This window comes from Eptesicus fuscus, chromosome 13 (assembly GCF_027574615.1).
Source record: "Eptesicus fuscus isolate TK198812 chromosome 13, DD_ASM_mEF_20220401, whole genome shotgun sequence".
Taxonomy (NCBI): domain Eukaryota; kingdom Metazoa; phylum Chordata; class Mammalia; order Chiroptera; family Vespertilionidae; genus Eptesicus; species Eptesicus fuscus.
In genome coordinates, this window is record NC_072485.1 from 36,793,229 (window position 1) to 36,808,316 (window position 15,088).

General features: G+C 44.1%; 1 protein-coding gene across 4 annotated transcripts in view; it reads left to right on the top strand.

Moving 5' to 3' along the window:
- The window catches only part of TENM4 (teneurin transmembrane protein 4), a 377,541-nt gene that overhangs the window by 336,938 nt on the left and 25,515 nt on the right, over positions 1 to 15,088 (top strand). For all 4 annotated transcript variants that reach the window (XM_054725404.1, XM_054725405.1, XM_054725406.1 and 1 more), the window contains one exon: positions 630 to 1,507. In XM_054725404.1, the coding sequence (XP_054581379.1) occupies positions 630 to 1,507 (878 nt within the window). The remainder of the gene's footprint in view (positions 1 to 629; positions 1,508 to 15,088) is intronic.

Here is a 15,088-nt window from a genome sequence, read left to right on the forward strand (position 1 = left end):
TTGAAAATCACTGGTCTGGAACTATGTCAGAGAGGGTCCATGGTTATTCTGTCTGTATATCCCCAGCATCTAGCCACATGTTAATCCAAGAATTGAGAAGTCATCTTTCATACAAAAATCATATCAACAGTTCATGAAGAGTTTCTCTTAAGCCTCTGGGCCACACCTACTTCAGACTCTATCTGTCTTCCCCTCCCACCTCCATAGCATTAGCTGCCATCCTCTGAGCACTTACTATGGGTCAGACTCTCCGCCCTGTGGTCATTCCCATTTTACACATGTGAATATTGAGACTCAGGGAGGCAAAGGACCTGCCCAAGGTTATAAGTGGTGGGGCTTGGAGATGAACCCAGGCCTGTCTGACTCCAAAGTCTGTCTCTTGCCTACTTTTTTGTTTCTTTGCTTTTTTTTTTTATTTGTTCTTCATGTTTTGTCAATCTAATAGAGGCCATCAGATGTCTTGCGTGATTTCATTCTGATAGGGGCCTGACATGCATTGTGGATGACAGGTGCTGTGAGGACCAGGCATGAGAAGGCACTTGGGGCACTGTTATGGACCATATGGAGTATGGGGTGATTAGTGGTGGGCACTTTGCCAGGCATTTGAGTGTTGATGTCTCCATTGTCAGGTTCGCTTGGAGTGGCCCACAGACTTAGCCATCAACCCAATGGACAACTCCCTCTATGTCCTCGACAACAACGTGGTTCTGCAAATCTCTGAAAACCACCAGGTGCGCATTGTTGCCGGGAGGCCCATGCACTGCCAGGTCCCCGGCATCGACCACTTTCTGCTGAGCAAGGTGGCCATCCATGCAACCCTGGAGTCAGCCACCGCCTTGGCTGTCTCTCACAATGGCGTCCTGTATATCGCTGAGACCGATGAGAAAAAGATCAACCGAATCAGGCAGGTCACCACTAGCGGAGAGATCTCGCTAGTGGCTGGGGCCCCCAGTGGCTGTGACTGTAAAAATGATGCCAACTGTGATTGTTTTTCTGGAGATGATGGTTATGCCAAGGACGCAAAGCTGAATACCCCATCTTCCTTAGCTGTATGTGCTGACGGGGAACTCTACGTGGCCGACCTTGGGAATATCCGAATTCGGTTTATCAGGAAGAACAAGCCTTTTCTCAACACCCAGAACATGTATGAGCTGTCTTCACCAATCGACCAGGAGCTCTACCTGTTTGATACCAGTGGCAAGCATCTGTACACCCAAAGCCTGCCCACAGGAGATTACCTCTACAACTTCACCTACACTGGAGATGACGACATCACATTCATCACAGACAACAATGGCAACAGGGTGGACATCAGCCGAGACTCTACCGGGATGCCCCTCTGGCTGGTGGGCCCAGATGGCCAGGTGTACTGGTTGACTATGGGCACCAACAGTGCACTCAGGAGTGTGACCACACAAGGACACGAGTTGGCCATGATGACATACCATGGCAACTCTGGCCTTCTGGCAACTAAAAGCAATGAAAATGGATGGACAACATTTTATGAGTAAGTATCAGGCAAGGCCATTTAATGGTTTTGTTTCATGAGATATACTATAGGATTAGAGGTGAATTGATGGAGTGTTAATTTTTGTTATGTCATTTTAGTTCAGGATTTGGGATTCAAACCCTTACCTATAATATATTCTGCATGTTCATATTCGAGATGCTTGCTCCTGGGAAGGAACATGTTGTAGTGGAAAAGGCATGAGCTTTGGAGTCAGAGGAACTGAGCTGGAATCCCAGCTCTACCATGGACATAATCTCAGGAAGCCTCAGTTTCCACATCTGTGAAATGGAAACAATGACTACTTTCTCAACATACCATAGGGAGGTGGTGTAGAGGAAAAGTACTTGATAGAGTGCTAGCATCTTCGTATGACCACTGTCCAGAAATATGGCAATGGGGAAAGGAACATTTCCATGTAGATGAATTGTCCAATTATCAAAACTCACATCTTAAATTTAAAAAAAAATTTTTTTTTCACTTTAACCATTTTGGATGGAACTTAAGAAGTGCTTTACATGCCTCCCTTCTCAAACACATTATACAGACATAATGAAATCTTTATTTTTATGAGTCAAGGTCATTCATAAGGAACACCCACAATTGCATAGTATGCTATAATATGAAGATAGTTTCAAGTAAGTGTGGCGGTAAGGCTATAGGACCCTTCCCTCCTGCCCCAAATAATTCTACACTTTCTTTTATTGGGTCCTGTGTCTAATAGATATAGTTGTACTGCTTCCTCCCTCAATGTGGCGCTATTGAGTCACTAGTTGTTTCTGCCATAGAGCCGCCTCAAGTAGCTCACTTCCCTTCTCTTCACCCTGGATAGGGCTTCCTCAGTGGTGTGGTCAGAGAACCAGAGATCAGTTCATTCCAATCCTATTAAAAACCAAATACACTGAGTGGCCAGATTATTATAATCTCTGAACGTATAATAATCTGGCCACTCTGTGTATATATATTAGAGGCCCAGTGCATGAATTTGTGCATGGGTGGGGTCCGGCCAGCCTGGCCAGGGGGAGGGGACATGGGTGGTTGGCTGGCCTGCCTGCTGGTCGAACTCCTGGTCGAGGGCACAATTTGCATATTAGCCTTTTATTATATAGGATATACACTGAGTGGCCAGATTATTATGCGTTCAGAGATCATAATAATCTGGCCACTCAGTGTATATCTGAGATGTTTCTCTATAAGCTATTTTAATCAGTGGACTTCATAATATCTCCCTTTCCACTTAGATTTTAGCTTCTTTTTAAGGTCTTAGCCACATTCCAGACAACTGAGACTGCTGAGCACATGGCCGTTAGATAAGTATGCAGGAGATGAGGAGGGAACTAGCCTTGTTGCGCACCAGACACGGGTTGGGAACCACATCATTGCATTTAATTCTCGCAACAGCTCTGGGAAATGGGTGATATTATCCGTTTTACAGAAATTGAAACTGAGGTTCAGAGAGGCTCATTCGTCCACTGTTATACGTGAGAACATAGCAGAACACGTCTGTCTGACGCCGGAGCACATGCTCGTTGAGCTCTGCCTTGCTTCCTGCTGCTGTTTATTAATCCCAAATGAACTTGAATCTTTGAGCTGTAAATTTTTCTTAAGCTTGATCAAGCATCAGTTTCTCACAGTCCTAGAATTGGAAGGAAAAGGATCTGTAATAGATTTTTAAATACAATGTGCACCAAAAAAATGTCACAGCAATTTGTACAAAGTTCACTGGCTAAATTCCTTGTTAATTATAAAGAGAAGACAAAGATCCAGGAAAACAGCAATTACCTTGATTAACTCATTGAAATGGAAATACACTAAATAATTCCATTTTCCCCCATTTCCCGATGGAAACCTCTTATATATTATTTAGCCAATACAGGGGTTTCTTTGTCAGAGCAAGTTGGTACACTCAATTAGTTCCCAAGGTCACTCTCTAATCCCAAACTGAATTCTTACACATCACTGCACCCGTTACTCTCTACCAACCCTGAAATCTAAAACCATTTCCTACAACTCTCCCAGAAAGGACTCCATTACCCCTTCTCTGGCTTCCCTAATAAAATATACAGCCAGAGTTGATGTTTTATTAAGAATGAGAAGTTAGTACAGTCGCTTTGTACAAAATCGCATTCAGAATTCCAAAGTATCCACTAAATAGCATTACCCAGGAGTGGAAGATAAAAGCCCTAAAATAAAAATAGAAACTTATTTTTTTAGGTCCTACTATGTGTCAGGCTCTTTCCCATTTAATTTTCATAGCAACCTCAAGTAGTAGAAATTATCACCCACATTTTTTACAGATGAACAGACTGAGGGACAGTGAGATTAGGTAACTCGTCTGTCAGAAATCACCATGAGGACATGGCAGAGCCAGAACGCAAATCTGTATTCTTTTAACTACACTGACTGGGTTCACTTTAAGTTCTTTGTGACTCAGATAGAAATAGAATCTATTTATAGGGATAGTCTGAGGTTCAAAATTTCAAAGAGATAAAATATGGAAAATTCAACATCTTACTCATCGTAAGTACTCAAATTATATCTGCTGTGGTTGTTGTCATTATTAATTTATTATTATTATTATTATTATTATTATTATTACTAGCGTTCCTGTTGCAGGAAAAATCCTGCAATAGGATTTCCTGCTGCACTCTACCCCGCCTCCGCTCCGCCCTTGTCACCCGCCCCGCCTTCTCCTCCAGCCCGCCTGCGTTTCCCTTCGCCCCCGGCCCTGCCTCCGCTCCTCCCTTCTCCTCCCCCCCGGCTTGCTTGCTTCTTCGAAGCTTTACTCCCTTCTGCAGCTCTTGGCTTCTTTCGACGCTGTCTTGATATGCAAATTAGCCGCCATCTTTGTTGGGATAATTTGCATACTCGTCCTGATTGGCTGGTGGGCGTGGCTTAGGTGTAGCGAAGGTGCGGTCAATTTGCATATTTGTCTATTATTAGATTATTATTATTATTATTATTATTATAAGCCATATTAGTGACAGCACCAGTAATTGCAGAAATGTTGTTTGGGCATAAAAGATGTACCCGGGAGCAGCTTCAAGTAAATGAATCAAAGGAGCACACAAAGGATGTAATTGCAGTTGGTAGGGAATTCGAGGTCAGACCAGAAGAGCAGGATCAAGTGTCACATCTCAGGGATCAGAACTAGGAAAGGGTCAGGTCCCTGAGAATATCCAAAATGGGCATGCAGAGTGGGTCAAGGAAAACTACTCCAGCTCAGATTGTGAGCACAGGTGAGGTACCAGATAGCTGTTCTCCCTGGGTGATGGCTGTATGACTCGGGCAGGCTGGCTGGCTTCCAGACACAAGTCTCAACCAGAAATAATGCCTGTTCTACCCTATTTCAGGGCCATTGTGAGAATCAGAAAAAATAAATAAACTCTGGAAGTAAAAATACTTCACAAACTATTAAGCTCCCAAGAAGTAAAGGTGTGATATTATTATCATTATGGTGTTTCTTAACATAGATTTGGACATATTTTTCTTTTTTTTTTTAATATATTGTTTTATTTCAGAGAGGAAGGGAGAGGGAGAGAGAGAGAGATGGAAACATCAAAGATGAGAATCATTGATCAGCTGCCTTCTGCACACCCCCACTGGTGATTGAGCCCACAACCCAGGCACACACCCTGACCAGAAATCAAACCATGACCTCCTGGTTCATAGGTTGATGCTCAACCACTGAGCCACACCAGCTGGGCAGATTTGGACAGATTTTTCCAAGGCACCATTGCTCTAGTGAATTTTCTACTTTGGGCTCCATAAGGCAGCTTAGTGAATTCCAATCCAAATGCTCTAATATAAAAAAAAAATCAGCCCAGGCTTGCCTGTGACATGGGCTATTACTGAAACCAGTTTTAAGTTGGCTTAATCGATCCTCTCAACAGATTAAATAATACATGTAACATAAATATCACACACTTCAGAGCAACTTGACTTAAAGAGTTCATAATTCTGAGGAATCAAGGTTAGTTTCCTTCCCTCAGCCCACAGATCTGCTGGTAGAAAATTTCAAAGGAATCTATAATGCAACCTTCATCTCCAATGTGTGGCATCATTAATTTCAGACTTGGCTCCTGGGTCAATGGCATTTGATGGCTAAGATAATGGCCTGATGAGCATGAGGTTCCAAGACTGGCTTTCTGAGTAGGCAGGAGCAATCAGTTTCCCCAAGTTTCATAGTGGGGAAGTGGCTCTGGTGTCCCATGACAGCCCCTGTCATAGTTATTCTCACACTAACTCCCATGAGACCCTAATGTATCTCTGTATCAAGCTTAGGGCTTGCCACCTAATAGGTGTACAGTAAATATTTTATGAATGAAATATAAATTCAGAAGGGAAAGGGGATCAAGAAGGGAAGAGAAAATATGCTGTAGTTCAAAGGATACTAGATTCGAATCCCAGCTTCAGCACTGTCATTGCTCCCAGCAGGATCTAGAATTCAACTCAAAAGGTTCAAATGAAGAGCTTTGGCTTCTGGGTTTTGCTGAGGATGTAAGAGCTACAAAGACCATTGTTCCTAGTCTTACCAAAAAAAATAAAAGTAAGCCAGACAAATGGTCAATCCACGAGTTTTCCTTGAACTCCTTCTCTGAGGTCAGAGGGCAATAAACTGAGTAAATTCAAGGGGCAACAGACTCCTGAAGACAAAGACAAGCTTCCCTGGGTAAGTGCAACCCGTTACCAGGAAGAAGAGTCCAGCTAGGCTAGCTGGTAAATTTACAAATGCTAAGTGTTTGAAACCCTTGGGGGCTGCAGAAATTGGAAGAGTCCACATTCTCTTCAGACCTTTCTCCTCAAACCCCACCAGGTACTCTCAAGAAGTAGAGAAAGATTTAAGAAAGTGTGCCTTGTATACAAGTATACTTCAGGGAGGGGTACTGCAGTTGCTGAGGGAGGGACTCAAATATCTGCCTGTTCTACCCAGACTCTTCGCACCTTACTCCCACATGGAACAGAAGCCTTAATCTGTGGCAAGAAGGGCAACTAACTCTGTCCTACTTTGGCACTGATGGAAACCCATTACAGCTGAATGAGGGAAGAAAACATCTTTTAAACGTCTTCTGGGAGGGTAGTAATCTGTAATGGGCCCAGAATTACAGCCTGAAAAGGGCAGGAGCACTGAAGAGGTCACACTGCTGAAACTCAGGGACACATGGGTATATAAGACTGAGATTTAATCAGAGAAACAACAATGGTGAGAGCAAAGAGTGTAGGTGGAGCTCACCAGCCCCTACCACTAGCTAAAAAGCTAAACCCAACAGTGAAAAGAACAGTAGTACTGGGAAAAAGATAAGAAAGGGACAAGAGCATGGAAAGAGACCCTCTCTGAGGAGCAGCACAAAGAGGGAACCTAAAGCTGAGGATGGAGTTAGCACTGAGGGGAGGGGGAAAGTTTAGCACCCTAAACACAAGGTGGTTAGCAGAATTTAAAGCCTGGGATGCACTAAGGTTAGCCATAGAAACAACAGACTTCAAAGCCAGTTCAAATCCTAAGTAAAGTAACTCATGCACCCATGCACCCACACTAAAATACTAGCAGAAGGAAACTCATACCCATCTTAAGGCTTAAAACCTGCTACCTCCATCTCTACTGTGCTACCCAAGATGTGACGCTTTCAACTGAACATTCAAAAAGGCAAAAAAAAAAAGCACAACACACTTCCAAGAGACAAAGTAATAATCAGAACCACACTCAGACATGACACAGAGGTTAAAACTTTTTTTCAGGGATTTTTAAACTATAATTATGTTAAGGGCTCTAATGGAAAAGGTGAACAAGATCAGATGGATACTTTCAGCAGAGAAACGGAAACTATAAGGGAGAATAAAATGGAAATACTAGAAACGAAAAACAGTTACAGAGATGAAGAACTCCTAGGATGGGCTTATCAGTCGACTTGACACAGCTAAGGAAAGAAGATAGGTCTATAGAAATTACCCAGTTTCTCAAACAATAATCCTGATGTTGATCAACAAGACTGAACAAATTGCCCTGACTATCAAAAGACTACTTTAGGTCCGTCCACTTTAGATTTAACAGAAATATTTTAGTTCATGTTTATATATAATTTAAGTCATTTGAATGACGGCTTCTTGTTTGGATATCTGCTTGCAGTGATATAAGCCCCAACTGGTCAAGACCACCTACATACAGCACCTATTTTGTTTTGTTTTATAACAGCCTTATTGAGATATAAAGCATGTATTTTTAATAACATAGCAACTATTTTTAAATAGTATTCAAAATTATAATTATAGTTCAAGTAAATTTGGGCCTATTTTCAAAATAAACTGAAATTATAGCTACTATTGTATAGGCAAAATGACAAATCACTAAATATCCTACAAAAAGCCTTGAGACATAGCTTTTGTCTAATACTAAAAAAAGAAACACACACTACCAAATTGAAAGGAAGTTGTGAAACAGAGACCAAATTATGAAAATAAAAGTTCAAGTCTTCAAAAACAAAAACAAAAGGAATTACCCAGACTGAAATACAAAAAGAAAAGCCAGTGAAAAAATACAGAACTGGATATCCAAGAGCCAGGGGGCATATCAGCTGATTTATTATTCATGGAATTGGAATTCCAGGAGAAGAGAGAAAGAATAAGGCAAAATAAATATTTGAGGATTTGATGGTCAAGAATTATCCATAAGTAATGACAGACCAAGCCATACACCCAAAAAGCTCAGAGAGACCAAGCAGAATACACACACACACACACATACACACACACACAAACACACACCTAGGCATATATTCAAATTTCTAAATACAAAAGAAAGGGAGAAAATCTTGAGCAGCTGGGGGGGGGGAGGGGAAGAGGGGCAGTGGCAGGGGAGTAGGTAGAATGCATTTCATACAGAAGAACAAAGATAATAATTACGCAGACCTCTCATCAGAAACCATGCAAGCTAGAAGACAAAAGTGCTGAAAATAAAGGGAAAAATCCTGTCAACCTAGAATTCTACACCCAACAAAAATATATTTCAAATAAAGAAATGTTATAGAGATATGGGCAAGGGATAAGGGAACCAAGAAAGGATGGTAAGGCATTCGAGACAGTAATAATAGTGAACAACCATGACCAACCATCAGGCTGAAGGGCAAAGCAGGGAAGGAATAGGATATTGTTACTGAATTCAGTGGGAGCTGTAAACATGGAAGAGGAGCCATCTGGTAGAAACAGTAATTGCAGATAGATGCAGCCACTATTAGAAATACAGTAATGCCTGGCTGGTGTTGCTCAGTGGTTGAGCATTGACCTCAGAACCAGGAAGTGATGGTTCGATTCCCAGTCAGGGTACATACTCAGGTTGCAGGCTCGATCCCCAATAGGGGGCATGCAGGAGGCAGCCAATTGATTATTCTCTCTCATCATTGATGTTTCTCTCTCTCACTCTCCCTTCCTCTCTGATTCAATAAAAACATATTTGAAAAACAAAAGAAACAGAGTACTGAAGGAGATGGGAAAAAGAAAAACTCTAGATCGCCAATTTCTTGGGCCAGTGCCTACCATTGACTGAATCCAACCAGAAACAAGCCAGCAAGAGGGCCCAGAGATGTAGTCTGTGAGGTTCAGCTCTTCTGGGCACAGAAAGGATCTGAGGGGTAAAAAGAGAATAACCAGTGCAGACACTTACTGGGTCTATGACACTGTATACCTGTCAGAGCCAGGATTCAATCCCAGATCTACCTGAATCCTTTCTGCCAGATGCACTGCCTCAAGTACATCATCAGTGAGAGATAAGACCTATAGTGTGGGGTGAACCAGATCTTAGAAAACCTGAAGGCTAGATTTCATTGTTAAGACTTAATTCTATGAAAAATGGGCAACAAGTATTAGTTTTTATTGCAGAAGCCAAAAAGTATCCTATTAGAGGGACTAATAATGTAGTGACACCATCTTACCTAATAATAGACAAACATGCAAATTGACCGCACCTTCACTACGCCCACAGCCAATCAGAGCAGACAAGATGGCGGTTAATTTGCATATGCGGGCGCTGAGCAGCCTGGGTCCCGTAAACATCCTCCAGACCCAGACCGCTCCAAGACTGTAGGCCCGCGCTTAGGTCCTGGGCGGCAGGGGTCCCAGAACGCCCCCTGGCCACTTCAAGCCTATAGGTGCAGGCACCAAGGGGCTGGGGGCAGGGCGGGAACGTCCTGTGTCACCATAGTGCCCCCAGCCGCTTGGGAATGCTCCAGCACCAAGAGGCAGTTTGGATCCACGCCCCCAGCCTGGCGCCCACGATGGGGGGCTGGCTGCTGACCTCTGGGGTGTGTGGAGACCCCGGCGGCCACCGCTGCGTGCGGCCCAGGGGTCCCTGCATGTCCCCCAGCCTGGCACCCATGGTCAGGGCTCATACAGGAGGCAACCAATCAAAGTGTCCCTCTCACATTGATGTTTCTCTGTCTCTCCCTCTCTCTTCCACACTCTCTAAAAATCAATGGGAACATATCCTCAGGTGAGGATTAAAAAAAAAAAAGAAATGCATATCCTATGAAAGACACATCTTGAAAATGCCTAAAGAAAGTTGTCATTTTTTCTTGGTGAAGGGATTGGAGTCCGTGTTGATGAAAACACCTTGGTGGCTGTGGTGACTGGAAGTGGCTGCAGCAGCGGGGTGATGGGGCTGGTGCCTTCCCCTGATCAGCCCAGTTGCCTCCCACAAAGGGAGGCCAGACTGTGGCTTAGGCCCACTCCCCCGGGGGAGCGGGCCTAAGCCATCAGTAGGACATCCCCTGAGGGCACCCAGTATGTGAGAGGGGCAGGTTGGGCTGAGGGAACCCCCAACCCCAGTGCACGAATTTCATGCACCGGGCCCCTAGTCTATTATAATGACCTAAAACCAAGAGAACTTTCTATGTGCATGGGCTGTTCTTGTTGATGATGGTGGTCATAGATGAAAAGCATAAAAATCAAATCTTTTATTTTCCAACCAAAAAGTCCCAACCAACAAAAGTTAGTATCAGAGAGGCAATTTGGCATTTTCCTCCACATCTGCACAGAGTTCAGAGGTTTGAGATGTGAAGTATTGAGTGTGAAGAAGAAAGCCTTGCAGTGTGTGTGAAGATACTCTTTAGTGGTCCTCTTCTGAGAGCCAAGTTCACAGCAACTATATGAATCTTTTATGTGTTTTCTTTCCCTGTGCTTCAAAGATGCTTTGGGGAAATGGAGTGAAGAAAAGTCAGTAGAAAGAAATTATGAAAAGCCAGTCAGTCATCTGGTCATCCCTATCATACCCCCTGAGTGGGGACTGGCATCACTGAAGGGTCAGTACCAGTAACAGTGGTATCAAAGCAAAGCATCTTGGAGAGAAAGCTGTCAGTCTTCTTGACTTAGATTTCCAAACACAATATTTTTGTTAACATAGTGGTGAACACAAAGGTTTTCATTTGAAACAGCATAATTTTTATGGGAAGCCTGATGAAGGAACACAGCCTGATTTTGAATCTATATTCCTCTGCTAGCTGTGTGGTTTTAGGCAAGTGACTTCTCTCTGAGCCTCAGCTTCACCAATTGTGAAATGAGGATAATAATACCTACCTCAAAAGATGGTTATAAGCATGGTGCTTGGTACCTAAATGGTACTTGATGAATATTAGTGAACTTTCCCTTCCTCATAGGGAAGTGGGGAGTTAAAGGGGTGGAGTTCTTAGTTATTCTCTGGGGGGGAAAAAATCTACCATTCACTCATTTATTCATACAAGAAATATGTATTGAGCATGTTTTATATGCTGGGTGTTCTTCTAGGCACTGAGAACGCATATAAGGTCTCTTTCCTCGTGGAGCTTATATTCTAGAGGTAAGAGACAGATAACAAATAAGTAAACACATAAACAATATAGTAAGTATAATGAGGACAATAAAATAAGATAATGTGATAGAGATGTGAGGACCTATCTGTTTCAGAAAGGGTGGTCAGGAAAGGCATGAAGTGATGACATTTAAACTAAGGCATGAAAAATGAAAGGAACTAGCCATACCAAGATGGGAGAGAAGAGCATTCCCAGTCAGGGGAACAGTAAGTGAGAGCACCCCAAGCCTGGTTAGAGCTTGGTATGTTTGCAGAACAGAGCAGATGTGAAGGAATGCAGGAAGTATTGGAGGAGTGGGGTTCAAAGTGAAGTTATAAAGAGAGGCAGAAAGGAGTAGGTCTTTCAACCAACAGTCATTCACATTATTAAGCATCTGCCAAGCACTCTTCTTAGTTCTGGGGCTACATCAGTGACCACACAAAGTCCCTTCCCTCAGGAGGTTGACAGACTAGTGAAAGAAGTCTTGTTGGGTTCTGTGGGTTCTATTAGAGGTAAGCATTGGAATTTCCTTTTAAATATGTTACCTTTTGATCTCCACAATCTCTGTCTAAGATAGGTATCCTTACCCTCATTTTATAAAGGAGAAAATAGAGGCTTCCAGAGGTTAGGTTGCATAATCTGCCTGAAATAATGCCAGTGTGGTAAGGGTTGGTTGTTAGCAGGAGAAACATCAATGATGAGAGAGAAGACAGAACACTTGCTTCTAGGAACACATGCTCTATAAGAAATGAAGATGAATGAGCCAGTAAAGCTCGTCCTCTAGAGTCGCATTGCTGGCAGGTGGAGAGCCTGGATCCAAAGCCTAGACCATCTGGCTCCAAGGACCTTCTATTCCCACATCCACACGCTCCTTCATTCCTCTTGACTAGAAGGAAAGAATATTTGCCAGTACTTTAAAAGTACTGTCCAGCCAAAACCGGTTGGGCTCAATGGATAGAGCGTCGGCCTGCAGACTGAAAGGTCCCAGGTTCGATTCCGGTCAAGGGCATGTACCTTGGTTGTGGGCACATCCCCAGTGGTGGGTGTGCAAGAGGCAGCTGATCGATGTTTCTCTCTCATCGATGTTTCTAACTCTCTATCCCTCTCTCTTCCTCTCTGTAAAAAATCAATAAAATATATTTAAAAAAAAAAAAAGTACTGTCCAGAAGTCACTCAATCACAGGACCAAGGTCAGGAGCATCCTCTTGGAATCCAGAGAGTGCAGAGAACTGCCCCCCTGTCCCTTGTTGGGCAGTGCCGCTCCCCTCCACCCCCCTTCTCTTAGCAGCTGTGCAGCAGGAAGAGAAACTGCTCCATAGAGGGAGCCACAGGGCAAAGGTGCCCCAGGTCTCGAGGTTGGGCAGCTCCAGCCCTTCCCCGCAGAGGCAGAAGCAGGTACTGATCAGGCAACAGAGAGATCCAGTGGCATTTCTCAAGCTCTGAAAGGCACCACAATGAGTGAATACGAGACAAGAAAATTCTATAAATTGGCTGTTCCATTTGATGTTCATTTAATTAAGACATTCAGTCCTTCTAATGGAAAATGTGAGGGGTGGAAATTACTGTTTTTCAGCCATCTCATATAAAATAAAAACCAGGTCTTGAAGGCATGGGGCCTTCTCATTGCATCTTCTTCAGGCTCGATTTAATTATGTATTACAGGCTACCTTCAATAATAATTACAATTGTCTGCCTTTATGCAGAGCTTCTTTCTGTCTTGGGGATGAAAACTCTAGTGAGATGCCTACAGAGGTTGCTCAAGTACCATTTAGTGTAAGCAGTTGTCTCCGTGTTCGTGCATTCAGCAGATGTTTATGATGCGCCTACTGTGTGTCAAGCCTCTGTCAGGTCCTGCAGGAGGTAGCGTGTGCATGAATCATGGTCCCCCTTCTCCAAAAGACCAGGAAAAAGGCCCTGCACTCCCAATTATGCATGAATTTATTTGTGCAGCCAACATTCCCTGCCTGTCTTCTCTGTGCTGGTCCCAGTGCTGGGGAAGCAGAGATTAACTGAGAGCCAATCCTGCAGGGTCCCTTTGCTGGCAGGAGCTGGAATCTAGATCCCCAGCCTGCTGGCTGATGCCACAGCCCCTGCCCTGACTTGAGCACTCCCAGGCCTAAGCAGGAGGCAACGTGTACATCAGCTGCATCGATGCAGGGGACACATTCTCTGACAGAGCTGTGCCAGTCTCCCCAGAAAGACCAGGGAGGGCTTTATGAGGTGGCATTTGAACAAGGAAGGCCTTGTTAGAAGTAGTATTAAAGTGACATCTGACGCCTAATCAATAGTCTATCAATTCTTTGTAAGACTATAAACCTCCTTTTTAAGTGTCCTGCATTGTATAATAAAAAAATTTTTTAGCCAGTTAGGTCAGAAAAGTAGAGAGGCTGAGTAAGTAGTCTCATTAATAAAGAGTATATACATGGATAATAGGTGTTCAAAGAACCAGAATGGATCAGTATCCATCCCATGAACTTCTTGGACTGTAATGGACTTTCCGGGTGATTTAAAAGATGAGGGCTCTGCTTACTCATAAGACACAGGTACAGTCAAGATGACCAGGGCTGAGCCAGTCTTAGGGAGTTTCGATTTGGGGCTGAGAAATGTGGGGTGCCCTAGAAGTATTTTACTGACAAGGCCTGGAGATGGGTATTGGCAGGTGTCTGGTAATGAGACTCTTCTTTAAATGCCAGTAATTTATAAGGTCCTCCTCCCCAAGGTGGCTGTGGTCACATGTTCCCTGTATGCTGCCACAACACTTCTGATCATGAAAATAATCATGTAAATTATAGGAAGTGTTGGGAACATGAAACACACAAATAAGCAATTAAAATCACCTGCAGTTCTACTTCCAAGAGATAACCACGCAAACACTGGTGTGACATTCCTTCCCACTCAAATTCCCAGCAGCCATAAAGGGTCAGAAAGAACACCAGCCTCTCCTAGAGGGAGGGGAGCAAAGTCCTAGGGAGTCTCCAGGTGAGAAGGGTCTTAGGGCAAACATTCTGGATCATTGCCCCAGACTTGCCCTCCTTCCTAGCAGCAGTCTTGGAACTGCTCCCTTCCCCAGCTCCGAGGGGCGCTCGGCACTTCTGACACAGCCCAGGTCTCGGGCTACTCCACCCGGCCCTAAGCCTGACTGACTGTTTCTCACAGGAATCTGACTCAGTACTTAGGAAGAAAAATGAGAAATCAGGACAGGAAACAGGTTTCCAAAGGCCCTTAACCACCTGTGGGAGAGCTGAAAGGACTGGTAACAGTCCCACAGCCTTGCCCCTCCAAGCCCGGGCATGAGGTAGATGGTAGAAGCCGCTGTGTTGCTCCCCATCTTGGAAAGGGCTTCCATTCCCCTTCCTCATCCTCTGCAACAGAGATTCAGCTTTCCCAAAGCCCCTCGGCCCTTCCTTCTGACTTAGTCTTGGGTCAAGGATTGATGAGTCATTCAATTTACCAACACCTCCTCTGTGGCAGACTGTGCCAGGGACTGTCACCATTCAGTGTCTAGAATGTGGTGGTCAGTACCAGGCACAGGGACAGAAAGAGATAGCAGGTGGCAGAATCCATGCAGCACCCACATCTGACCTTGGGCAGAAAGTGGCTCGGAGAACGCCCGCCTACTATCATTCCCCAAGCCTCCTCTGTAACCACATGAGCTGTAGGCCCCAGGGATCCGGGCAGGAAGCTAGGCCCAACTAAAGGAATCACAGAACAACCAGCATGGCTGAACTTTTGGCTTTTCACTTCACCATTGTTAAAGCCCTCAGGGACC